We start from the raw sequence: 27,285 nt of genomic DNA, 5'->3' as shown, positions 1-27,285 counted from the left end.
TTTACTAATTAAAAAAAAAATTTATTATTACAAAACAGATACAATCACACAAAGGTACAACTTGAAATAGGGGTACACCCTTCTAACTACCACCCAGGTGAAGAAATAGAACTTTGTCAGGCACCCCAGAGCCCCTCCAAGTGCCTCATCACAGTGACAACTCCTTTCTTCCCTCTAGAAGTAGCCATTATCCTTGTAGAGTACTGACTCTGTGTTTCTTTATGGTTTTATCTTTTTTTTTTTTTTTTTTTTTTTGAGACGGAGTCTCGCTCTGTCGCCCAGGCTGGAGTGCAGTGGCTGGATCTCAGCTCACTGCAAGCTCCGCCTCCCGGGTTCATGCCATTCTCCTGCCTCAGCCTCCGGAGTAGCTGGGACTACAGGCGCCCGCCACCTCGCCCGGCTAGTTTTTTGTATTTTTAGTAGAGACGGGGTTTCACCATGTTAGCCAGGATGGTCTCGATCTCCTGACCTTGTGATCCGCCCGTCTCGGCCTCCCAAAGTGCTGGGATTACAGGCTTGAGCCACCGCGCCCGGCCGGTTTTATCTTATTTTTTAAGAGACAGGGTCTTGTTCTGTCACACAAGAACAAGTGGACAGGTGGAGTGCAGTGGTGTTCATAGCTCAGTGCAATCTTGAGCTCCTGGGCTCAGGTGATCTTCCTGCCTTAGCCTCCCAAAGTGCTGGGATTACAGGCGTGTGTCATTGTGCTCAACCTAGTTTTATTTATTTACTTTTTTTGAGGTGGAGTCTTGCTCTGTCACCCAGGTGTTGCCCAGGCTGGAGTGCAGTGGCACAATCTCAGCTCACTGCAACCACCGCCTCCCAGGTTCAAGCAATTCTCCTGCCTCAGTCTCCCAAGTAGCTGGGATTACAGGCACCCACCACCATGCCTGGCTAAGTTTTTGTATTTTTAGTAGAGACGGGGTTTCACCATGTTGGCCAGGCTGTTCTCAAACTGCTGACCTCAGGTGATCTGCCCGCCTCGGCCTCCCAAAGTGCTGGGATTACAGGTGTGAGGCATTGTCCACCGTGCCCGCCGAGTTTTATTCTTGAGTCGTGCATGTCTCTGTTCACTATAGTTTAGTGCACCATTTAAATAACTTTGTTGTCTTTTAAGTTCATCAAAAATATTTCTTTTGAAGCACTGTAATAATGCTGGTGATGGAACTCACCGCCATTATTCTCTGGGAGCTTCTGGCAGATTCTGTCAGTTGTAATCTGTAATTCTTTTCTCAGTGGACCTTTTTACTTGACTCCCACAGTTCTTTCAGTAGCTTCTTTTTTTCCAGGGTCTCCTTTGCTCTTTTTTTCCTTTCTTGTTTTTTCTTCGCTGCTTCTTGTTTTTCTTTGTGAACAGGACTGTTTTCACCATTGTAGAAAACATCTACTTTCTCTTGTAGGATTTTCCGAGCTAGCTTTCTGTTCTGATCAACTGATCTTGTCTGATGGCACTGTAAGAGATAATATTTTATAATGTGAAAACCACAGGATGTTACAAAACAGACAGGACCTCAGAAGTCATTAAATTCAACCTGTTTGCTTATTTATTTATTTATTGAGACAGTTTCGTTCTTGTCACCCAGGCTAGAGTGCAATGGAGTGATCTTGGCTCACTGCAACCTCCGCCTCCTGGGTCCAAGCGATTCTCTTGCCTCAGTCTCTCAAGTAGCTGGGATTACAGGCGCATGCCACCATGCCCAGTTAATTTTTGTATTTTTAGTAGAGATGAGGTTTCACCATGTTGGTCAGGCTGGTCACGACAACCTGTTCGCTTTTTTTTTTTTTTTTTTTTGAGACGGAGTCTCGCTGTGTCTCCCAGGCTGGAGTGCAGTGGCATGATCTCGGCTCACTGCAAGCTCCGCCTCCCGGGTTCACGCCATTCTCCCGCCTCAGCCTCCCAAGTAGCTAAGACTACAGGCGCCCGCCACCACGCCCGGCTAGTTTTTTTTTTTTTGTATTTTTAGTAGAGACGGGGTTTCACCATGTTAGCCAGGATAGTCTCGATCTCCTGACCTCGTGATCCACCCGCCTCGGCCTCCCAAAGTGCTGGGATTACAGGCTTGAGCCACCGCGCCCGGCCCTGTTCGCTTTATAGAGAGGGACAAACCTGGAAGGCAAAGCCCCTTATCAGGAGTCCCCATGAGTCAGTAGCAGTGAAGACCAGCCCCTTTCCTGCCTCTGCCCCGTGTCTCACACCCTTGCTGTATTATGTGGCTTTCACTGTGATTGTTTTAATCTTAGGAGTGCTATTTTGTTTAGAAGCAACAGTGGCCTTCAAATAACTTAAAGTCCCAAAATAATGATAAAAATATCAACTATGTATCTAGCTTGTGGCCAGTGAACAACCACTTTGTGTGCACCATTCATAAGCATAAAGTTCTGTCTGAAGGAAGAAAATAGCATCTTTATTATTAGTCAACCATAACTCATTCACTATGTAATGCCTTAATTTTTTTTTTTTTTTGAGACGGAGTCTCGCTCTGTCGCCCAGGCTGGAGTGCAGTGGCCGGATCTCAGCTCACTGCAAGCTCCGCCTCCCGGGTTCACGCCATTCTCCTGCCTCAGCCTCCCGAGTAGCTGGGACTACAGGCACCTGCCACCTCGCCCGGCTAAGTTTTTTTTTTTGTATTTTTAGTAGAGACGGGGTTTCACTGTATTAGCCAGGATGGTCTCGATCTCCTGACCTCGTGATCCGCCCGTCTCGGCCTCCCAAAGTGCTGGGATTACAGGCTTGAGCCACCGCGCCCGGCCTAATGCCTTATTACAGGTGAGTGCCTTGCAAAGCTGTTTGATAAAAGATACATCCCAAGCCAGGCATAGTGGCTCACACCTATAATCCCAATGCTTTGGGGGCTGAAATGGGAGGATCACTTGAGGGCTGGAGTTTGAGACCAGCATGGGCAACACAGCAAGACCCCCCATCTCCACCAAAAATGTAAAAATTGGGTGACCGGACACGGTGGCTCATGCCTGTAATCCTAGCACTCTGGGAGGCCAAGATGGGCGGATCACTTGAGGTCAGGAGTTCGGAACCAGCCTGGCCAACATGGTGAAACCCCGTCTCTAGTAAAAATACAAAAAAATTAGCTGGGCGTGGTGATGGGCACCTGTAATCCCAGCTACTCGGGAGGCTGAGGCAGGAGAATTGCTTGAACCCAGGAGGCGGAGGTTGCAGTGAGCTGAGATTGCGCCACTGTACTCCAGACTGGGCAATAGAGCAAGACTGTCTCAAAAAAAAAACAAAACAAAAAACACTGAGTGTGGTGGTGCATGCCTTCAGTCCCAGCTACTCAGGAGGCTGAGGCGGGAGGATTGCTCGAGCCCAGGTGTCTGAGGCTACACTGAGCCATGATTGTACCACTGTACTCCAGCCTGGCTGACAAAGCAAGACCCTGTCTCTTAAAAAAAAAAAAAAAATTATGAAATTACGGTGAAAGAATAATACTGAAAGCAAATTTGGAATGAGTTATGTAAAATAGGTTAAACAAAAATTAACTCTCATGTTTCAGAATTTTGTTACTCATGAATGACACTTTTCAAGGAGGAAAAGTGATTGAGGTTTTACATGATATGCTCGTGGCTCAAAAACCTAGCTGTGAAGTGCAGCTGTTAGGTACATGGACTTGGGGTATGGTTTGAACTACTAAGTGGCAGGACCTTGGGCAGGTCACTTAGCCTCTCTGTGTCCCAGATTCCACACCTGTACTGTGATGGAAATAATGAACATGGAGTTATGGGGACTGCAGAGTTAATGCTGCTTAGAACAGTTCCTCCCACACGTTTCCATGGTCTGTAAGTATCTGCTGCCAGTATCAGTATACATGAAACACTTGCCTTGGCTATCTCTTTTCTGTGCTGCTTCCAGTCCATGAGGCAGATGGACTGGGAGCCCCTCTGATCAGGCTTGTCTTTTTTTTTTTTAAGGGGGAATCTTGTCTGTTGCCCAGGCTGGTGTGCAGTAGCGTGATCTCAGCTCACTGCAATGTCTGCCTCCAGGGTTCAAGCGACTCTCCTGCATCAGCCTCCTGAGTAGCTGGGATTACAGGCACGCGCCACCACGCCCGGCTAATTTTTGTATTTTTAGTAGAGATGGGGTTTTGCCATGTTGACCAGACTGGTCTTGAACTCCTGACCTCAGGTAATCCACCCACCTCGGCCTCTCAAAGTGCTGGGTTTATAGGTGTGAGCCACCGTGCCTGGCCCGAGACTTGTTTTTTTATGTAAAGAAGGAAGACTCCCATAGGCAGCTGTGCACAGCATTTTTTCTTCTGAGGCTGGAAAATGCCTGGCCTCCATGATCTCACCCTCAGTCCTCTCTGTCCAGAAGGGGAGGTATCACTGACATTTACCAAAGGGGACAGAGAGGCATGGAGGACGTGGCCACGCTAACGTTAACCAGCCAGGACAGCTAAGGGCTGGGACCCCTAGCTGACAACCCCAGGCCTGCTTGCTGCCTCCTCAGGGACTTGGAGCCCACAGCAATGCTGGGGATCTCGGCAGCCTTCCTGAAGTGGGAATGGATTTGAAAGAACCATGCTGCCCGGGCGCCTGCCTTTATCAGCCACTGCTTAGCTTTGTCAAGATGTTGCTTCCGGGGCAGCAGCCAAGCACCAGTGCTGCCTGCCAAATTCAAGGATGGCAGCCATACCCTGGCTCCAAAAGATCCTGGAAGCAGGCTTCCCAGGCTGTTGTAGGTGGTTCTGCCTTAGGGAGGAATGGCTCAGGGATGGGACGAGATCTGCAGTGCCCTCTACTGCCTGGCTGGTAGAGGGTGGCCTGAGCCAGAAAGAGAATGCCCTTCAGCTGATCCCATTCAGACTTGGGAGAAATCTCTGGAGGCTGTGAGACCCTTGGGCGGGGCCTCTCCCCTCAGCGGCCTTCTGTTGTCTACCTTTACAACGATGCCCGAGGGGATGTGCTTCAGCACCACACAGTTGCTGGTTTTGTTAGTTGCCTGGCCCCCTGGACCGTGTCCTTTCACAAACTGCTCTTCGAGCTCATTCTCATCCAAGGAAAGCAGTGCAGGGTAGTCCTTCTTGCCTGCCATCTGGACCAGAGTGACAGCTATTCCTGGGGATAACAACGTCAGCTTCTCCCAAAGCCGGAGTCCCCATGGCGCCCGGCATATTCGGGTCAGTGATGTAGGAAAATGAAATAAACCCGTGGTGCTCTTGAGGAACATGGCTCTGCTGGCTGAGGACCTGGGTTAGATGAATAAGGAGGAGAGCTTTCAGAAAGAGGCATCTGCCCTCAAGATCGTGCTTCAGATTTGAAGACAGCTTTTTATAAAGCAATTCAAATGATGACCCATCTGTTACCAAGGGAATTTAGGAAATGGGTGGAGACACATTATTCAGCAAGACACCCCTCTCCTCACCCTTGCACTGTCTGCCATGTTACCAGGACATGCCCTGCCAGCTAATACATATTTTCTTGCAATAGACCAAAAATATCTTCTAAGCACCCAGGGGTGCTGTTTTCTCAGGAAGGAGAGGTTTTGAGTGTGAAATTCAGGCCGGGCGTGGTGGCTCACGCCTGTAATCCAAGCACTTTGGGAGGCTGAGGCAGGTGGATCACAAGGTCAGGAGTTTAAGACCAGCTTGGCCAAGATGGTGACACTCTATCTCTACTAAAAGTACAAAAATTAGCCAGGCTTGGTGGTGGGTACCTGTAATCCCAGCTGCTCGGGAGGCTGAGGCAGAGCCACTGCACTCCAGCCTGGGCAACAGAGCGAGACACTGTCTCAAAAAAAAAAAAAAAAAAAAAAAAAAAAAGAAATTCAAAGGAACGGGACTATAATTTGATACAGATAAATAGTGCATCAAGCAAGAATTAGCATCTGGGTCAAGTGCCAGTATTTAAATGTTTGAGAATCTCTGAAATCAAAATGTAAAGATGACAGTATGAGAGTCTATTTTATTTTTTGAGATGGAATCTTGCTCTGTTGCCCAGGCTGGAGTGTGATGGCATGATCTTGGCTCAATGCAACCTCCACCTCCCAGGTTCAAGTGATTCTCCTGCCTCAGCCTCTCGAGTAGCTGGGATTACAGGTGCATGCCACCATGCCCGGCTAATTTTTGTATTTTTAGTAGAGGTGGGGATTCATTCACCATGTTGGCCAGGCTGGTCTTGAATTCCTGACCTCAGGTGATCTGCCTGCCTCGGCCTCCCAAAGTGCTGGGATTACAAGCATGAGCCACCCCCAACCCCGGCTGAGAGTCTATTTTATAGCTGAGCTTAAACAGTCTGACATAGTAAACATCACTATCAATCAATGTCATGATTGTTGTTTTTTGTTTCCAGTTTCATGGATTTGAATGTGAACATCTGTTCCCCTGGACACACTGCCAATAATGTGGTCCAACTGGTACTCATTGTTGGAACTACCAAGTCAATTAATTTTTTTTTTTTTTGAGACAGAGTCCCACTCTGTCGCCCAGGTTGTACTGCAGTGGCGTGATCACAGCTTTCTGCAGCCCTGACCTCCCCAGGGTCAGGTGATTCTCTCATCTCAGGCTCCATAGTACGTGAGACTACAGGCACACCCCACCACAGCTGGGTAATTATTTTTTGTAGAGATGGGGTTTCGCCATGTTGCCCAGGCTGGTCTTGAACTCCCTAAGCTCAAGTAATCCACCTGCCTCAGCCTCCCAAAATGCTGGGATTACAGGCGTGAGCCACTGCATCCAGCCAGTCAACTCACTTTTAATAAGGTCCTTGTTAGGTATAGTGAGGGACATGAGATGAAAAAGAGCTAGACTGTCTTCATGGAGCTTACAGGTTAGTTAGAAAAGATATTAAAAGACAGATGAGATGGGCCTAGACTCCCCACCTACATCTTTCTCCCATGCTGGATGCTCCCTGCCCTCGAACATCGGACTCCACGTTCTTCAGTTTTGGGACTCGGACTGGCTCTCCTTGCTCCTCAGCTTGCAAACAGCCTATGTTGGGACCTTGCGATCATAATTTATTTGCAGGGGAGCTCCTGGGATCATGGCAAACAGGAGGCAGGACTAGATTGCAGCTTCAGACAGAGCAGCATGCAGAGGCTTACATTGTGAATTTTAGCTCCAGATCAACTGCAAGAACAAGCCAGCAATCCTGAGAGGGCTCACAGACCCTGTGAAGGAAGCAGATTGCTCCTGCAGGGCCTGGGAGACCCCCAAATACTGTGAGTGCCCCAACTGTGGAAGTGGGAAAGGGAGACCCTCCTCTCCAAAACACACCCCCGCACTGGAGAGGCTGAAGGTCTGTTTGCAGAAGAAATTTCTGACTTTACCTGGAGCTAAGTCAGACTCAGGCGAGCGAAATACAGGGGAAGAGGAAGCAGCAGAAAGGCAGTGGGAGCTTGCTGGGTCCCCAGGCAGCCCATTCCTGCCTGACACCACAGGGATCCAGAGGGAGGCTGGCCAGAGGAGCAGGGGGTAAAACTCCACAGGGAGAAGGAATTCAAAATTTCTAGTCGAACTCTAATAATTTAAACAGGGCAAGAAGGCTCCTGGCCAGAACTCAGGGAAGGGCACGAATCCGGCATGCAGACTTCACAGGTGGGGCAAGAACTGCAGCCCTTTTCTTTTGCAGCTGGGAGGCGAACAGCCTCGGGCAAATTTTCAGGCCAGTCTCACCCTCTGCCTGGAAACAGACTCAGGGCAGTTGTTGGGGGACACGGTGGGAGTAAGACCGGCCCTTCGGTTTGTGTGGGAGATGGGTAAGGCCTGTGACTGCTGGCTTTCCTCCACTTCCCCCTGACAACCTGCATGACTCAGCAGAGGCAGCCACAACTCTACTAGGTACAGAACTCCAGTGACCTGGGAATCTCACCCCCATTCCCTACAGCAGCCTCAGCAAGACCTGCCCTAGGAGAGTCTGAGCTCAGACACGCCTAGCTCCACCCCCACCTGATTGTCCTTCCCTATCCACCCTGGCAGGAAGACAAAGGGCAAATAATCTTGGGAGTTCTAGGGCTCCGCCCACTGCTGGTTCCTCCCCTAACACAGCTGATGCTTTCTTTTTTTTTTTTTTTTTGAGACGGAGTCTTGCTCTGTCACCCAGGCTGGAGTGCTGTGGCCGGATCTCAGCTCACTGCAAGCTCCGCCTCCCGGGTTCCCGCCATTCTCCTGCCTCAGCCTCCCGAGTAGCTGGGACTACAGGCGCCCGCCACCTCGCCCGGCTAGTTTTTTGTATTTTTTAGTAGAGACGGGGTTTCACCGTGTTAGCCAGGATGGTCTCGATCTCCTGACCTTGTGATCCGCCCGTCTCGGCCTCCCAAAGTGCTGGGATTACAGGCTTGAGCCACCGCGCCCGGCCGACAGCTGATGCTTTCTGAAAAGCACCACCTCCTGGCAGGAGGCCAACCAGAAAAAAAAATAGACCATTAAACCACCAAAGCTAAGGACCTTCATGGAGTCCATTGTACCCTCGGCCACCTCCACCGAACAGGCACTGGTATCCATGGATGAGAGACCCATAGACGGTTCACATCACCGGACTCTGCAGATAACCTCCAGTACCAGCCCAGAACTGGGAAGACTCGCTGGGTGGCTAGACCCAGAAGAGAGACAACAATCACTGCAAGTAAGTTGGCTCATAGGAAGCCACATCCATAGGAAAAGGGACAGAGTACTACACGAAGAGAACACCCCATGGGACAAAAGAATCGGAACAGCCTTCAGCCCTAGGCCTTCCCTCTGACAGAGCTTACCCAAATGAGAAGGATCCAGAAACAAACACCCGTAATATGACAAAACAAGACTCTTCAACACTCCCCAAAAAATGCACTAGTTCACCAGCAATGGATCCAAACCAAGAAGAAATCCCTGATTTACCTGAAAAAGAATTCAGGAGGTTAGTTATTAATCAGGGAAGGACCAGAGAAAGGTGAAGCCCAATGTAAGGAAATCCAAAAAATGATACAAGAAGTGAAGGGAGAAATCATTCAGGGAAATAGATAAAGAAAAAACAATAAAAAATTCAGGAAACTTTGGACACACCTTTAGAAATGCGAAATGCTCTGGAAAGTCTCAGCAATAGAATTCAACAAGTAGAAGAAAGAAATTCAGAGCTCGAAGACAAGGTCTTCAAATTAACCCAATCCAACAAAGACAAAGAAAAAAGGGTAAGAAAATATGAACAAAGCCTCTAAGAAGTCTGGGATTATGTTAAACGACCAAACCTAAGAATAATTGGTGTTCCTGAGGAAGAAGAGAATTCTAAAAGCTTGGAAAACATATTTGGGGGAATAATCGAGGAAAACTTCCCCGGCCTCACTAGAGACTTAGACAGCCAAATACAAGAAGCACAAAGGACACCTGGGAAATTCATTGCAAAAAGATCTTCACCTAGGCACATTGTCATCAGGTTATCCAAAGTTAAAATGAAGGAAAGATTTTTAAGACCTGTGAGGCAGAAGCACCAGGTAACCTATAAAGGAAAACTTATCAGATTAACAGCAGATTTCTCAGGAGAAACCCTACAAGCTAGAAGGGATTGGGGCCCTATGTTCAGCCTCCTCAAACAAAACAACTATCAGCCAAGAATTTTGTATCCAGTGAAAAAGTAAGTATCACTTATGAAGAAAAGATAGTCATTTTCAGACAAACAAATGCTGAGAGAATTCGCCATTACCAAGCCACCACTACAAGAACTGCTAAAAGGAGCTCTAAATCTTGAAACAAATCCTGGAAACACATCAAAACAGAACCTCTTTAAAGCATAAATCACACAGGACCTATAAAACAAAAATACAAGTTAAAAAGCAAAACCAAAAAACCAAAAAACCCCTAAAGTACACAGGCAACAAAGAGCACGATGAATGCAATGGTACCTCACATTTCAATACTGACATTGAATGTGAATGGCCTAAACACTGCACTTAAAAGATACAGAACCGCAGAATGGATAAGAACTCACCAACCGGCCGGGCGCGGTGGCTCAAGCCTGTAATCCCAGCACTTTGGGAGGCCGAGACGGGCGGATCACGAGGTCAGGAGATCGAGACCATCCTGGCTAACACAATGAAACCCCGTCTCCACTAAAAATACAAAAAAATTAGCCGGGCGAGGTGGCGGCGCCTGTAGTCCCAGCTACTCGGGAGGCTGAGGCAGGAGAATGGCGGGAACCCGGGAGGCGGAGCTTGCAGTGAGCTGAGATCCGGCCACTGCACTCCAGCCTGGGCGACAGAGCGAGACTCCGCCTCAAAAAAAAAAAAAAAAAAAAAAAAAAAAAAAGAACTCACCAACCATCTGCTGCCCTCAGAAGACTCACCTAAGGACTCACATAAACTTAAAGGGGTGGAAAAAGGCATTTCATGCAAATAGACACCAAAAACAAGCAGGGGTAGCTATTCTTATATCAGACAAAACAAACTTTAAAGCAACAGCAGTTAAAAGAGACAAAGAGGGACATTAGATATATAATGGTAATAAGGCCTTGTCACAGGAAAATATCACAATCCTAAACATATATGAACCTAACACTGGAGCTCCCAAATTTATAAAACAATTACTAACAGACCTAAGAAATGAGATAGACGGCCGGGCGCGGTGGCTCAAACCTGTAATCCCAGCACTTTGGGAGGCCGAGACGGGCGGATCACAAGGTCAGGAGATCGAGACCATCCTGGCTAACACGGCGAAACCCCGTCTCTACTAAAAACACAAAAAATTAGCCGGGCGAGGTGGCGGCGCCTGTGGTCCCAGCTACTCGGGAGGCTGAGGCAGGAGAATGGCGGGAACCCGGGAGGCAGAGCTTGCAGTGAGCTGAGATCCGGCCACTGCACTCCAGCCTGGGCGACAGAGCGAGACTCCGTCTCAAAAAAAAAAAAAAAAAAAAAAAGAAATGAGATAGACAGCAGCACAATAGTAGTGCGGGACTTCAATACTCCACTGACAGCACTAGACAGGTCATCAAAACGAAAAGTCAACAAAGAATGGATTTAAACTATACCCTGGAACAAACGGACTTAATAGATATATATAGAACATTTCATCCAACAACCGCAGAATATGCATTTTATTCAACAGTACATGGAACTTTCTCCAAGACAGATCATATGACAGGCCGTAAAATGAGCCTCAATAAATTTAACAAAATTGAAATTATATCAAGCACTCTCTAAGAGCACAGTGGAATAAAACTGGAAATCAACTTCAAAAGGAACCTTCAAAACCATGCAAATAAATTAGCTGGGTGTAGTGGCAGGCACCTGTAATCCCAGCTACTTGGGAGACTGAGGGAGAATTGCTTGAACCTGGGAGGCGGAGGTTGCAGTGAGCCGAGATTGTGCCATTGCACTCCAGCAAGGGCGACAAGAGCAAAACTCCATTTCAAAACAAAGAAAGCACCAAAAAAAACCCCACAAACAAAAAATGCAAATACATGTAAATCAAATAACCTGCTCCTGAATGAGCATTAGGTCAAAAACGAAATCAAGATGGAAATTAAAAAATGTTTCAAATTGAGGCTGGGTGCAGTGGCTCAGCACTTTGGGAGGCTGAGGTGAGTGGATCACCTGAGGTCGGGAGTTCGAGACCAGCCTGACCAACAAGGTGAAACCCCGTCTCTACTGAAAATACAAAATTAGCTGGGTGTGGTGGCGCATGCCTGTAATCCCAGCTACTCGGGAGGCTGAGGCAGGAGAACCCCTTGAACCCGGGAGGCGGAGATTGCAGTGAGCTGAGATCACCCCACTGCACTCCAGCCTGGGTGACAGCGAGACTCCATCTCAAACAAAACAAAATAAAACAAAACAAGCAAAATAACCCATCTATGACAAACCCACAGCCAACATAATACTCAACGGGGAAAAGTTGAAACTGTTCCCCCTGAGAATTGGAACAAGACAAGGATTCCCACTCTCATCACTTCTCTTCAATACAGTATGGAAGTCCTAGCTAGAGCAATCATACAAGAGAAAGAAAGAAAGGGCATCCACATCCACAAAGAGGAAGTCAAACTGTCACTGTTTGCTAATGATATGATCGTTTACCTTGAAAACCCTAAGGACTCCTCCAGAAAGCTTCTAGAACTGATAAAAGAATTCAGCAAAGTTTCTGGATACAAGATTAACGTACACAAATCAGTAGCTTTTCTATACACCAACAGCGACCAAGTGGAGAATCAAATCAAGAACAAGAACTCAACCCCTTTTACAATAGCTGCAACAAACAAACAAAACAAAACAAAACAAAACAAAAACTTAGGAATATACCTAACAAAGGAGTCGAAAGACCTCTACAAGGAAAACTACAAAACTGAGGAAAGGAATCATAGACAACACAAATGGAAACACATCCCATGCTCATGGATGGGTGTAATCAGTATTGTGAAAATGACCATACTGCCAAAAGCAATCTACAAATTCAACACAATCCCCATCAAAATACCACCACCATCATTCTTCACAGAATTAGAAAAAAAAAATTCTAAAATTTATATGGAACCAAAAAACAGCCCACATAGCCAAGGCAAGACTAAGCAGAAAGTACAAATCTGGAGGTATCACATTACCTGATTTCAAACTATACTATAAGGCCATAGTCACCAAAACAGCATGGTACTGGTATAAAAATAGGCACGTAGACCAATGGAACAGAATAGAGAATCCAGAAATAAACCCAAATACTTACAGCCAATTGATCTTCAACAAACCAAACAAAAACATAAGGTGCAGAAAGGACACCCTTTTCAACAAATGCTGGGATAACTGGCGAGCCACCTGTAGAGGAATGAAACTGGATCCTGATCTCTCACCTTATATAAAAATCAACTTGGCCAGGCGCAGTGGCTCATGCCTGTAATCCCAGCACTTTGGGAGGCCAAGGTGGGTGGATCACGAAGTCAGGAGATCGAGACCATCCTGGTTAACATGGTGAAACCCCATCTCTACTAAAAATACAAAAAGTAAAAAGAAAAATAAAAAAATTAGCCGGGCGTGGTGGCAGGCACCTGTAGTCCCAGCTACTCGGGAGGCTGAGGCAGGAGAATGGTGTGACCCCAGGAGGCAGAGCTTGCAGTGAGCTGAGATCGCACCACTGCACTCCAGCCTGGGTGACAGAAAAAGACTCCATCTCAAAAAAACAAAAAACAAACAAACAAACAAAACACAAAACACCAACTCAAGATGAATTAAGGACTTAAACCTAAGACCTGAAATTATAAAAATTCTAGAACGTTGGAAAAACCCTTCTAGATAATGGCTCAGGAAAAGATTTCATGACCAAGAACCCAAAAGCAAATGCAATAAAAACATAAAAACAAAGATAAATAGCTGAGACCTAATTAAACTAAAGAGCTTTTTGCATGGCAAAATAAAAGGCAGAGTAAACAGATAACCCAAAGAGTGGGATAAAATCTTCACAATCTATACATCTGACAAAGGACTAATACCCAGAATCTATAATGAACTCAGTAAGAAAAAAACAATTCCGGCCGGGTATGGTGGCTCACGTCTGTAATCCCAGCACTTTGGGAGGTCGAGGTGGGCGGATCACGAGGTCAAGAGATCGAGACCATCCTGGCTAACACAGTGAAACCCCGTCTCTACTGAAAATACAAAAAAATTAGCGGGCGTAGTGGCGGGCACCTGTAGTCCCAGCTACTTGGGAGGCTGAGGCAGGAGAATGGTGTGAACCTGGGAGGCAGAGCTTGCAGTGAGCCGAGATCGCGCCACTGCACTCCAGCCTGGGCAACAAAGTGAGACTCTGTCTCAAAAAAAAGAAAAAAATCCCATCACAAATTCGGCTAAGGATACGAACAGACAATTCTCAAAAGAAGATATACAAATGGTCAACAAACATATGAAAAAATGCTTAACATCACTAATGATCAGGGAAATGCAAGTCAAAACCACAATGCAATACCACCTTACTCCTGCAAGAACTGCCATAATCAAAAAATCAAAAAACAGTAGATGTTGGCGTGGATGAGGTGAACAGGGAACACTTCTACACTGCTGGTGGGAATGTAAACTAGTACAGTCACTATGGAAAACAGTGTGGAGATTCCTTTTTTTTTTGAGACTGAGTCTGGCTCTGTCGCCCAGGCTGGAGTGCAGTGGCCGGATCTCAGCTCACTGCAAGCTCCGCCTCCCGGGTTTACGCCATTCTCCTGCCTCAGCCTCCGGAGTAGCTGGGACCACAGGCGCCCGCCACCTCGCCCGGCTAGTTTTTTGTATTTTTTAGTAGAGACGGGGTTTCACCGTGTTAGCCAGGATGGTCTCGATCTCCTGACCTTGTGATCCGCCCGTCTCAGCCTCCCAAAGTGCTGGGATTACAGGCTTGAGCCACCGTGCCCGGCTGGAGATTCCTTAAAGAACCAAAAGGAGAACTACCATTTGATCCATCAATCCCGGGTATCTACACAGAGGAAAAGAAATCATTATTTGAAAAATTGCAGCACAATTCACAATTGCAAAATCGTGGAACCAACCCAAATGCCCATCAATCAAAAAGTAGATAAAGAAACTGGTATTATATACAATTGAATACTACACAGTCATAAAAAGGAATGAATTAACAGCATTTGCAGTGACCTGCATGAGACTGGAGACTATTATTCTAAGTAAAGTAATTCAGGAATGGAAAACCAAACACTGTATGTCCCCGCTGATATGTGGGAGCTAAGCTGTGAGGATGCAAAGGCATAAAAATGATACAATGAGGCCAGGCACGGTGGCTCATACCTGTAATCCCAGCACTTTGGGAGGCCGAGATGGGCGGATCACAAGGTCAGGAGTTCGAGACCAGCCTAACATGGTGAAACCCTATCTCTACTAAAAATACAAAAATTAGCTGGGTGTGGTGGCACGCACCTGTAATCCCAGCTACTTGGGAGGCTGAAGCAGGAGAATCGCTTGAATCCGTGAAGCGGAGGTTGCAGTGAGCTGAGATTGCACCATTGCACTCCAGCCTGGGTAACAGAGGGAGACTCCATCTCCAAAAAAAAAAAAAAAAAAATCTAGAAAGGGCTTTGTTGATTCTTTTCAAGGCCTGAGACTGATCTGTAGTAAAATCTCTGTCACCCAGGCAGATTATGGGAACTGCAAAAGTACCACTTGGTTAGAGCATCTTTATTGAAGATTACGTAGGCACTAAATACAGATGTGCTTTTTTTTTTTTTTTTTTTGAGATGGAGTTTCGCTCTTGCTGCCCAGCCTGGAGTGCGATGGCGCGATCTTGGCTCACCGCAACCTCCGCCTCCTGGGTTCAAGTGATTCTCCTGCCTCAGCCTCCCGAGTAGCTGAGACTACAGGCATGTGCCACCACACCTGGCTAATTTTGTATTTTTAGTAGAGACAGGGTTTCTCCATGTTGGTCAGACTGGTCTTGAACTCCCGACCTGAGGTGATCCACCCGCCTCGGCCTCCCGAAGTGCTGGGATTACAGGAGTGAGCCACACCCCACCTGGCTTGTGCCGCTCTTATTAAACAACTGCCTCATATAAGGCTCTAAATAGCTTCTTTTACTATTTGAAACTTCATGAACTGTAGTCATTGCAACTGGCGTCTAATCTAGGTGGGAGCCAGCTTCTAAGGTAACGGGACATCCAGCAGATTACTCCACAGGTTTGCTCCTAGCCCGTCCACCTCTTCCTTGGTCAACTTCCCTGAGCCTGCTGCTGTCTCCTGAGCCCACTGTGAGATCCAGATAGATACCCACTGAGGAGGAAGTGGGGTGGAGACACGGGATCAGGCATTGCTTTCTTGTAAATATGTGCATTTCCTGTTACTTTACATGTAAGATTCTGGGTTAGTAACCAGTACAGTGATACTGACATGACACTGGTCACACCTTTAGAATGACAGTATGATATCCTTCATCTCTACTTCTGCTATTTCTTTTTTATTTTTTATTTTGAGATGGAGTCTTGCTCTGTCGCCAGGCTGGAGTACAGTGGCGTGATCTTGGCTCACTGCAACCTCCACCTCCCAGGTTCAAGCGATTCTCCTGCCTCAGCCTCCCGAGTAGCTGGGACTACAGGCACAAGCCACCACACCCCGATCATTTTTGTATTTTTAGTAGAGATGGGGTTTCACCATGTTGGCCAGGGTGGTCTTGATCTCTTGACCTCATGATCTGCCCGCCTTGGCCTCCCAAAGTGCTGCGATTACAGATGGGAGCCACTGCGCCCGGCCTACTTCTGCTATTTCTATGGGAAATAAATATAATGCCAATGCTGGTTTTTAGTTCCATGACTAACATTATGATCTAAGTCAATGTGTTGTCAGTCCCAGCGAGTGATAATTAAGATGGTACTGCCTACATCTGTGTAGTGTAAAAAAAGAAAAGCACAGCCCGGGCAACATAGTGAGACCCCGCCTCTACAAAAAATAAAAAAATTAGCTGGGTGTGGTGGTTTGAGCCTGTAGTCCCAAGTAGTGGGAGGGAGGCTGAGGCTGCAGTGAGCCATGATAATGCCATTGCATTCAGCCTGAATGACAGAGTGAGACCCTGTCTCAAAAACAAAACAAGCCGGGCATGGTGGCTCACGCCTGTAATCCCAGCACTTTGGGAAGCTGAGGCAGGCAGATTGCCTGAGCTCAGGAGTTTGTGATCAGCCTGGGCAACTCAGCGAAACCCTGTCTCTACTAAAATACAAAAAATTAGCCAGGTGTGGCAGCGCACGCCTTCCAGCTACTCAGGAGGCTGAGGCAGGAGAATTGCTTGAACCTGGGAAGCAGTGGTTGCAGTGAGTCGAGATCACGCCACCGCACTACAGCCTGGGTGACAGAGTGAGACTCCGTCTCAAAACCAACAACAACAAAAAAAACACAAAGAAAAGCAAAAAAAGCTTTTTGAGATGGAGTCTTGCTCTGTCACCGGGCTGGAGTGCAGTGGCACGATCTCAGCTCACTGCAACCTCCGCCTCCCGGGTTCACACCATTCTCCTGTCTCAGCCTCCTGAGTAGCTGGGCCTACAGGTGAACACCACCACGCCAGGCAAATTTTTTGTATTTTTTTTTTTTTTTTTTTTAAGTAGAGATGGGGTTTCACCGTGTTAGCTAGGATGGTGTTGATCTCCTGTCCTCGTGATCCGCCCGCCTCGGCCTCCCAAAGTGCTGGGATTACAGGCATGAGCCACCGTGCCTAGCCAAAAAAAAAAATTTGTTTTAAAAGATGATATTGGCAAGGTGCTCCATGACTGTGAAGGGATATACTTTGAAATGGAGTGTGCCAAGAAAAGTGGTGCTTTAAAAACTGGTTTTGTTTAATGTGTATGAAATGTGTATAAAATCAAATACCTTAGAAAAAGATAAATGATAAACCCAGGCACTTTCTCTGAACTCTCTACGACAAAGAATTGCCTTACCTATGAACAACTGAGTAGACTAAGTCAATGTCCAAAACTTATCTTTCCTTATTCCTGTTTTCAATCCACAAAACAAAATTCATTTGTGTATCAGGCAGCCTGTAGTCCCGGATTCAATTCATTATGGAACATGAGCCCCGCATCTCTCTCATCCGCTAGCTGGTAAATCTGACCAGGCAGGACAGTACTGGCACATACCAGTGCAGTGAAAAAGAGAGGAAGTGATTCCAAGGCAAGGCGAGACTCCCAGACAAAGAATGGAAAGGAGAGTGCTTTTATCAGCTCCTTTGTCATCAGTCCACTGTTTGAATCTCTACCTTTCTGTTCTAGTTCAGAGCTGCCAGACACACTGGAAGGTCTCCCACCCAACTGGAGTTCAAGAAGGTCCCCGGTGTTCAGTTACTGGCTGCTTTGTCTAACAGTTGATTCCAATAGCCAATCAGACAATTCTAGACACTTTTAGTATCTCCTGGAGCTTTGGCCCTACTCCAATGACTGCTAAAAATGACAAACACACCCATGGTTCCACTTCCCCAAAGGTCAAAAAAATACGAATTGGATTTCAGTTTTTGTGATACAGAGTAATCCAAAGTCTTTAGGGAACAATAAAAGCAGCTCAAATTATAGTTCATTGTGACATGAAAAAAGAGAAAAAGGAAAATGGTACAGAGAAGTGCTAGTAAGAGGAAACCAGCAGTCATGACAGCTCTGCCCCAGTTCCTTTCTTCAAATGTGAGCTTCAGTGTAGGGCTGGCGCTCTACCCTGACTCCCTAGGCTCTACTTTTACTTTGATGATGGCTTCTGCACTAAATGGCTGATCACAGTTAAGGTGAAAGCTCCTTTTGTTGCCTGAGTCCCTTCCAACTTGGTTAAGTTCAGAGATAACAGGTCTAAGGAATTTACAAAAGGGAACATTAATTTGTGCAAGAATATTTTAAACATCTATTGAGTGTCAGGCATGGGCTTCAGGGAGCCTGAAGAGTCTGTAGCATAAAAGTGAAATGAAGACGTGCACAAACAGGATACGTGCCATATTTGAGGATGGATAACATACTACAGAGCAGTGGTTCTCAAACTTTCTATGTCCCTCATCCTCCTGGAGAGCTTGCTGTCAGGATTTGAAACCTATGCGCTACTGAGTGGCCTTCTTCATGACTGGATGTGGTCAGCACACCCCTCCTCCAGCTTCCACATTCAACTCAAACCAAGACAGACTATCTGCAGGGATGGCATGTTCAACTCTACAACAAGGCCTGTGGCTGGAGCAAACAATTACAGATGAAAACTAGAAGATAATAGCTTACAGTCCCAGCTACTTGGGAGGCTGAGGTGGGAGGATTGCTTGAGCCCAGAAGCTGTCTCCAGCCTGTGCAACACGGGGAGACCTCATCTCTAAAAAACAAAATAGGCCAGGCATGGTGGTTCGTGCCTTGTAATCCCAGCACTTTGGGAGGCTGAAGCAGGTGGATCACCTGAGGTCAGGAGTTCGAGACCACCCTGGCCAACATGGTGAAACCCTGTCTCTACTAAAAATACAAAAAATTAGCTGGGGGTGGTAGTGGGCACCTGTAGTCCCAGCTACTTGGGAGGACTGAGGCAGGACAACTGCTTGAACCCGGGAGGCAGACGTTGTAGTGAGCCGAGATTGCGCCATTGCACTCCAGCCTGGGCAAAGACTGAAGGAGCAAAACTCCGTCTCAAAAAAAAACAAACAAAAACAGTAAAATAAAAAATACGCTAAAAATAATAATAATAATAAAAAAATAATGCTGGGTATGGTGGCTTATGCCTGATCCCAGCATATTGGGAGGCTGAGGTGGGATGATCCCATGAAGCTGGGAGTTCATGATCAGCTTGGGCAACATAGTGAGACTCCATATCTTTTATTTAAAAAAAAAAAAAAAAAAACAAACCCACAAAAATAAAAGCCTAGATGTAGGAGGTGATGCTGTGTCATCAACAGCTCTCACTTTGGAGAGAAGTAAAGAGTATGGTAATGCCTTTCGTTTCGTGTCTCTGAAAAGGATAAAGGATATTTGAGGCTGGGCGTGGTGGCTCATGCCTGTAATCCTAGCACTTTGGGAGGCCAAGGTGGGCAGATTACCTGAGGTCAGGAGTTCAAGACCAGTCTGGCCAACATAGTAAAATCCCATCTCTACTAAAAATACAAAAAATAAACTGGGTGCTGTGGTGTGCTGAGCTGAGGCAGGAGAACTGCTTGAACTCGGGAGGCAGAGGTTGTGGTGAGCCAAGATCACGCCACTGCACTCCAGCCTGGGCTGCAGAGCAAGACTTTGTCTCAAAAAAAAAAAAAAAAAAAAAAAACTCAATAAAATAAAGGATATTTAATCTATTTTCAGGAAAGCATGAGATGTCAATCTCTGGACCTGCCTTCTGGACGCCATTTATCTAAAATTCACTGTTTGTTTTTTTTTTTTTTTTTGGAAGGTAAAGCACTAGTTTACCTTAGCTACTACTTTCATGGTATATCAACCTTGCAGAAACTTCATTAAAACAGAAGGAACAGGTGCGGAGACTAACTGAAACAGGGTGCTTTAGGAAGATTGTTAAAGTGCTCACCAGCCAGTCTCACAATGCAAACTTTAATGTGCATACAAATCACCTGGGAGTCTTGTGACTTGTGATGCTCATTCATTAGGTCTGGGACGAGACCTGAGGCTCTGGATTTCTTTTTTTTTTTTTAGACGGAGTCTCACTCTGTCGCCCTGACTGGAGTGCACTGACGTGATCTCAGCTCACTGCAACCTCTGCCTCCTGGGTTCAAGCAATTCTCCTGCCTTGGCCTCTCGAGTAGCTGCGCTACCATGACCGGCTAATTTTTGTATTTTTAGTAGAGACAGGGATTTGCCATGTTGGCCAGGCTGGTCTCAAACTCCTCACCTCAGGGGATCCACCTGCCTCGGCCTCCCAAAGTGCTAGGATTACAGGCGTGAGCCACTGTGCACAGCTGAAGCTCTGCATTTTTTTTTTTTTTTTTGAGACAGAGTCTTGCTTTGTCTCCAAGGCTAGAGCGCAATGGCACAATCTCGGCTCACTGCAACCTCTGCCTCCTGGGTTCTAGCAATTCTTCTGCCTCAGCATCCTAAGTAGCTGCGCTTCAGTTGCCCACCACCACGTCCAGCTTTTTTTTTTTTTTTTTTTTGTATTTTTAATAAAGATGGGGTTTCACCATGTTGGTCAGTGTGGTCTCAAACTCCTGACCTCAGGTGATTCACAAGCCTCAGCCTCCCAAAGTGCTAGGATTACAGACGTGAGCCACCGTGCCCAGCGAGGCTCTGCATTTCTAACCAGCTCACAGATGAGGCTGTCCAGGCCCCACACCCCGTGGCAAGGCTAAGTGCTTTACACAAGGGTACTGCCTGTATTCTGGCACATATGACTGTCCACTGCTTGATGAGAGCCCTGGGATCATGATGGCAATGGTGAAGGCTGAAAAGGTGTAAAGGAGTGTTATGGGAGGGCAAGGAAATCATCCCAAGAAAAGGATTAAACAAATACTGATTTGAGCTAGCAGAGATGGTGACATGGAAACAAGGAGATTGGGAAACTGGGTCATATGGGGGAAAAAAAGCATCAAAAATGTCAACTCTATTGTGTTAATGTTCTAGAACAGTGTTGTCCAATAGAAACTAATGCTACTGGGCTGGGCGCGGTAGCGCATGCCTGTAATCCCAGCACTTTGGGAGGCAGAGGTGGGCGGATCATGAGGTCAGGAGATAGAGACCATCCTGGCTAACACGGTGAAACCCCATCTCTACCAAAAACACAAAAAATTAGCTGGGTGTGGTGGCACGTAGTTGTAGTCCCAGCTACTCGGGAGGCTGAGACAGGAGAATCTCTTGAACTTCGGAGGCGGAGGTTGCGGTGAGCTGAGATCACGCCTTTGCACTCTAGCCTAGTGACAGAGTAAGACTCTGTCTCCAAAAAACAAAAAACAAAAAACAAAACTAATGCTACCCACATGTGAAATTCTAAATTTTCTAGCAGTTACATTAGAAATAAGAAAGTGATGAAATTTATATTTTATTTAACCCAATATATCAAAAACATTATTTCAACAAGTGATCAATATTTTGAGACAAGGTCTGGCTCCATCATCCAGGCTGGAGTATAGTGGTGCCATCTCAGCTCACTGCAATCTATGCCTTCCAGGCTCTAGCCATCCTCTCACCTCAGCCTCCTGAGTAGCTGGAACTACAGGCATGTACCACCATGCCTGGCTAATTTTTCGATTTTTTGTAGAGACGAGGTTTCACCATGTTGCTGTGGCTGGTCTGGAACTCAAGCTCAAGCGATCTGCCTACCTCAGTCTTCCAAAGTGTTGGGATTACAGGCATGAGCCACTGCACCCAGCCAATATTTTTAAATTGAGATATTCTTTTTTCCCCCTAAATATGAAGGCTTCAAAATCTAGGGTATAGTCATACTTACAGACCATCTCAGTTTGGACCACATGTGCTCACTAGCCACATGTGCTGGTGGCTACTTTATGGGACAATGTAGCTCTAGAATCTTGCTACCCAAAGTGTCGTCCACAGAGTAGGGGCAAAAGCACCACGTGGAGGATGGTCAGGAATGAAGATTTCAGGCCCTACTCTGACCTACCAAATGAGAACCTGCAGCTTAACAAGATCCTCAGGTGATGCAGAGGCACATAAAATTTGACAAGCATTGTTCCAGAACACAGGAATCAGCAAGTTCTTCTGATTGCTAGGACAGACACTTTTAAAAGCTTTTCTTTTTCTTTTCTAAAAAAGTAGAGATGGGGTTTCATCATGTTGCCCAGGCTGGTCTCAAACTCCTGAGCTCAAGCAATCTGCTTGCCTCGGTCTCACAAAGTGCTGGGATTACAGTCGTGAGCCACCATGCCCAGCCTGTTTCTTATTTATATAACATTTAAGAAACTGAGACAAGAATTCAGGGGGGCTGATTACCTGCTTATTCCATCTTGTTTCTTCCTTAAGAAGGAGATGAAACTGTAGGTCTCATAACAATGACCTAATTAACAGTTAAGGGCCAAACAACATTGAGCTTAAACAGACCAACGTGCAATGTTGCCGCTTTGAAAAGACAAAACAGCCAGCAGGTGGTGCCAGAAGCTAAGTGAGGGGAAAATAATTTTCTGAGAAACGCTTAATGATAATTCATGTTTCAAAAACGTGTTTTGGGGCTGGGTGTGGTGGCTCATGCCTGTAATCCTAACACTTTGGGAGGCTGAGGAGGGTAGACTGCCTGAGCTCAGGAGTTCCAGACTAGCCTGGGCAACACCGTGAAACCCCCTCTATTAAAATACAAAAAATTAGCCAGGCGTGGTGGTGCACACCTGTAGTCCCAGCTACTTGGGAGGCTGCGGCAGAATAATGGATTGAACCCTGGAGGCGGAGGTTGCAGTGGGCTGAGGTCACTGCACTCCACCCTGGGTGACAGAGTGAGACTCCATCTCAAAAAAAAGTGTTTTGGTGCTCTCTGTAAAATGGTAGTTAAAAAGAAAGTAGCCTTTCTCTGTCTTTCACATCCTCCTGTTAGCTCATCCTCCTGCTGTAGGTGCCTGAGATCCTTAAGGGCTGAAACCTCTCAAATAGAACTAGTGAGTACTGCTGGTCAGGTTTGAAACAGACCATGCCATTTCCTAGAGTTGGGGTTTTACACTGAAGGTAAAGCGCCCTTCACTCACAGTAAGTGCAGATAGTTACTTCTCAAACAAGGAAAACATAATAGAGTGAGCAGGAAATGCAGAGCTGTTGTCTTTGATTTTGGGGGACGGGAGGAAAAGGAGACTAGGTCTGGCCTAAATTTAACAGGCTTAATGCTTGAATGCTTAATGCTGCAGAATGCAAGAGCTAGCTAACGAAGAGGAAAACATTCCCTTCACATAATCCCAATATCTTGTTTATTTTTATTTTATTTTTGAGCTGGAGTTTTGCTCGTCACCCAGGCTAGAGTGCAATGGCGTGATCTTGGCTCACTGCAACCTCTGCCTCCCGGGTTCAAGTGATTCTCCTGTCTCAGCCTCCTGAGTATCTGGGATTACAGGCACCTGACATCACGCCCAGCTAATTTTGTATTTTTAGTACAGACGGGGTTTCACCAAGTTGGCCAGGCTGGTCTCAAACTCCTGATGTCAGGTGAGGTGCCTGCCTTGGCCTCCGGTAGTGCTGGGATTACAGGCGTGAGCCACAGTGCCTGGCCCTGTTTATTTTTTTTTAAGCAGAAAACTTTGAATCCACATAATTACACCTGTCCTATTTGTGTGTATCGTATTTCTTCTATTTTTTTTTTAGCCAGAGTCTCACTCTGTTGCCCAGCCTGGAGTGCAGTGGCACAATCTCAGTTCACTGAAACCTCCACCTTCCAGATTCAAGCAATTCTCCTGCCTCAGCCTCCCAAGTAGTTGGGACTACAGGCACACGCTGCCATGCTTGGCTAATTTTTTGTATTTTTAGTAGAGATGGGGATTCACTGTGTTGCCTAGGCTGGTGTTGAACTCCTGAACTCACGTGATCTACCTGCCTCAGCCTCCCAAAGTGCTGGAAGTGTGAGCAACTGCACCCAGCCTCATATCTGTTCTATTTATGGCATCTGACAGGAACTTTATAATTTATCAACTATACTATTAAAACAGAAACACATTGAAAAAGCAGCAACACCACCACTGTATATTTTCTTCTAAAAGTCTCAAAGCCTGTATTTCTATTAATGATGCCTTGTGTTTGTTTAGGACTTAAAGATACCGAAACCAAAGCACTTTCTTCTATTTTTTATTTTTTTTGAGACAGGGTCTCCCTCTGTCACCTAAGTGGAGTGCAGTGGAGTAAAAATGGCTCAGTGCAGCCTTGTCCTCCTGGGCTCAAGCAAGCTTCTTCGCCTCAGCCTCCCCAGTAGCTAAGGCCACAGGTGTGTACCACCATACCTGGCTAGTTTTTAATTTTCTGTAGAGATGGGGTCTTGCCATGTTGCCCAGGCAGGTCTCGAACTCATGGGCTCAAGCAATCCTCCTGCCTTAGCCTCCCAAAGTGATGGGATTACAGGTGTGAGCCACCACGTCCAGCTGCAAAGCACTTTCAGATACATTATTGTATTTAATACAAATAAAGAAAATAAGAGATGCACATTTCCTGATTATCTCAGGAAGACCTATCTTGGAAGACCATTAGGTTTTCAATTTTTGAAACTAAATTATCCTTTCTACACCTTGTTTCGTTACCTTTCATAGTATCTCCAGATCTTTTTCCAGTTCCTTAGGCAATGTTAGCTCCTTTTCCTTAACTTTTTCTGTTTTAAATTTTATTTATTTATTTTTTTGAGGCAGAGTCTCACTCTGTTGCCCAGGTTGGAGTGCAGTGGCACGATCCTGGGTCACTACAACCTTTGCCTCCCGGGTTCCAGCGATTCTCTTGTCTCAGCCTCCCAAGTAGCTGGGATTATAGGCACCAGCCACCACGCCCAGCTAATTTTTGTATTTTTAGTAGAGACAGGATTTCACCATGTTGGCCAGGCTGGTCTCCAACTCCTGACCTCAAGTGATCCGCCTGCCTCGGCCTCCCAAAGTGCTGGGAGTATAAGCATGAGCCACGACGCACGGCCAACTTTCTCTTTTTAAAAAGACTAGTCAAGTACAGTAGAGAAGAGGGAAAGAGTAGAACAAGAAGCTTGATCTGTGACTGTGAACAATTAAGATAACTCACTACTAGGCTGGGCGCGGTGGCTCACGCCTGTAATCCCAGCACTTTGGGAGGCCAAGGCGAGCGGATCACGAGGTCAGGAGATCGAGACCATCCTAGCTAACATGGTGAAACCCTGTCTCTACTAAAAATACAAAATAAATAAATAAATAAATAACCGGGCATGGTGGTGGGCGCCTGTAGTCTCAGCTACTAGGGAGGCTGAGGCAGGAGAATGACGTGAACCTGGGGGGTGGAGCTTGCAGTGAGCGGAGAGTGCGCCACTGGACTCCAGCCTGGGCGAGAGAACGAGACATCGTCTCACCAAAAAAAAAAAGGTAACTCATATTCTGTATTTGACCACTCCTCTCATTTTTTCTTTTGTCCCAAAAAGGTCTTACTGCCGAGGAGTGCGAGCTCTGTGGCCAATAGACCTGCATTCAATGTCTCAATGCCACAATTTACTTACTGGGCAACTTTGGCTCTATTTCCTCATCTGTAAAATGGAGATACTACTACCTAGAGTGAGAACAAAATCATACATGTTGCCATAAATGTAAAGTACTTAGTGCTCACTAAATGGGAGCATGTCAGATCTCTCAACTACAAGGCTGAGGAACTTCAGAATGACATACCACATACGCTGTGATCTTATGACACAAACCCAGTCTGGGATCTGATTATTTCATGGGCCTTTGTTTTAGAGCTTAGGGTGAAAAGGCATCTAGAACAGTGGCTTGTAAATTATTTTACTTGGTATGGTCCAATTTAAGAAGTACTTGATAAGCCATGACATTACTGAAAACATGTTATTTGGTGGGGTCATAATTCTCGTCTATGAAATCAGGTACTAAGGAGATCACTGTGATGCCAAAAATATAGCCTGACTTCCCAGCAGGCTCACACTGAAAGATAAAACCATCTTCAATGAAGCAAGTCCTGGTTTAAACATAAAATATATTTTGGAATTATGTAATATAATTTAAAAAATCACGAAAAACAGGATAATATCAAATTTACCCTTTAAAAATTGCCAGGCGTGGTGCCTCATGCCTGTAATCCCAGCACTTTGGGTGGCCGAGGCAGGAGGATGACCTGAGGTCAGGTGTTCGAGACCAGCCTGGCCAATACGGCAAAACCCCGTCTGTACTAAAAATACAAAAAATTAGCTGGATGTGGTGGCAGGCACCGGTATTCCCAGCTACTCCGGAGGCTGAAGCAGAAGAATCGCTTGAACCCGGGAGGCAGAGGTTAAAGTGAGCCAAGATCACGCCATTGCCCTCCAGCCTGGGTGACAGACTGAGACCCTGTCCCTACCCCCCCTAAAAAAATAAAAAAAAGTAAAAAATAAAAATTGGTAGGTATACTTAGGAAGCTCAAATGAGATGGAAGGCCTCCTGGCAAATCTGTCATTCCAAGGGCAAATCCATCTCCTGGGTCGTGGAGGCCTAAGTGATAGTGCCAGGGAAGTTCCTTTACTGTGAGCCAGAACTCCTGGAGGGAAATCGAGGAGCTGGAAGGACCTTAAAGGTTAACTAGGCTGAAGAATGTGGCCTGCACAGTGCGCATGAAATGGGCTGGGGACCCACGGGAAGGAGAGCGGGTTCCCTTAGGTCCTTCAAAAGTAGGGCAGGGTGGCTGGCGCCTGTGATCCCAGCACTTTGGGAGGCCGAGGAAGGAGGATTGCTTGAGGCCAGGAGTTCAAGAACAGCCTGGGCAACATGGTGAGACACCCCCCCCCAACGTCTATTTAAAAAAACAAATATCTCCGCAGAAGCCTAGCGAGGGAAGTGCTGACCCCTACTACGTGCCAGGCCTGAAACAGCACCTGATGCGTGCTCACAGCTCCACTCAGCTAAGTACATGAGGATCCTTCCGTTTTGCCTTGGGCCTCCGTGGAACCGTTTTTTCCAGGACGGTAGTCTCTCCTCTCCCCTGCCCTAAGTGCTTGAACAGCCCCAGGGCCGACCCACAGCACCTAGCGTAAACCAGGTCTCGAGAAAACTGAGCTAGGGTGTCAGCGCCGGCCCCACCCCACCGCCAGCGCGGCCTCAGGTAAACTGGCTGCGCCACTCGGGGTCGCAAGACGGGAAAACCCCAGGCGTCCCGGCTCCCAGTCCTCTCTCCGGAGCCCTTGACAGTCGTCGGCAGCCGTAGGGTTACCTGACTTCTCCGCAGACACTTACCTGGTCTCAGGACCCGACTAGTGCCCTCAACGTTCTACAGGAACCCGAATCGCCGCAGCAGAGGACTCGCAATCGCGATCCCTGATCTGCGCACGCGCCGTACTCTGAT

At 46.6% G+C, this 27,285-nt stretch overlaps 1 protein-coding gene across 5 annotated transcripts; it reads right to left on the bottom strand.

Moving 5' to 3' along the window:
• On the bottom strand, positions 1-27,266 carry MTRFR (mitochondrial translation release factor in rescue). 5 transcript variants are annotated; one of them, XM_015153070.3, is made up of 3 exons: positions 27,177-27,266; positions 4,892-5,201; positions 1-1,451 (listed from the first exon to the last, which is right to left on the bottom strand). In XM_015153070.3, the coding sequence occupies exons 2-3, from the start codon at positions 5,180-5,182 to the stop codon at positions 1,233-1,235; spliced, it is 510 nt and encodes a 169-aa protein (XP_015008556.1). In that variant the 5' UTR covers positions 5,183-5,201; positions 27,177-27,266; the 3' UTR covers positions 1-1,232. The 5 variants fall into 5 exon arrangements, 4 of the variants coding, with proteins under 4 accessions (XP_015008556.1, XP_077811853.1, XP_028685917.1 ...); XM_077955727.1 differs by lacking the exon at positions 27,177-27,266 and adding an exon at positions 8,702-8,833; XM_028830084.2 differs by lacking the exon at positions 27,177-27,266 and adding an exon at positions 7,055-7,176.
• Positions 27,267-27,285: the final 19 nt, after the last annotated feature.

Source organism: Macaca mulatta, chromosome 11 (assembly GCF_049350105.2).
Source record: "Macaca mulatta isolate MMU2019108-1 chromosome 11, T2T-MMU8v2.0, whole genome shotgun sequence".
In the NCBI taxonomy this organism is placed as follows: Eukaryota; Metazoa; Chordata; class Mammalia; order Primates; family Cercopithecidae; genus Macaca; species Macaca mulatta.
This window is presented reverse-complemented; position numbering and strand designations above follow the sequence as displayed.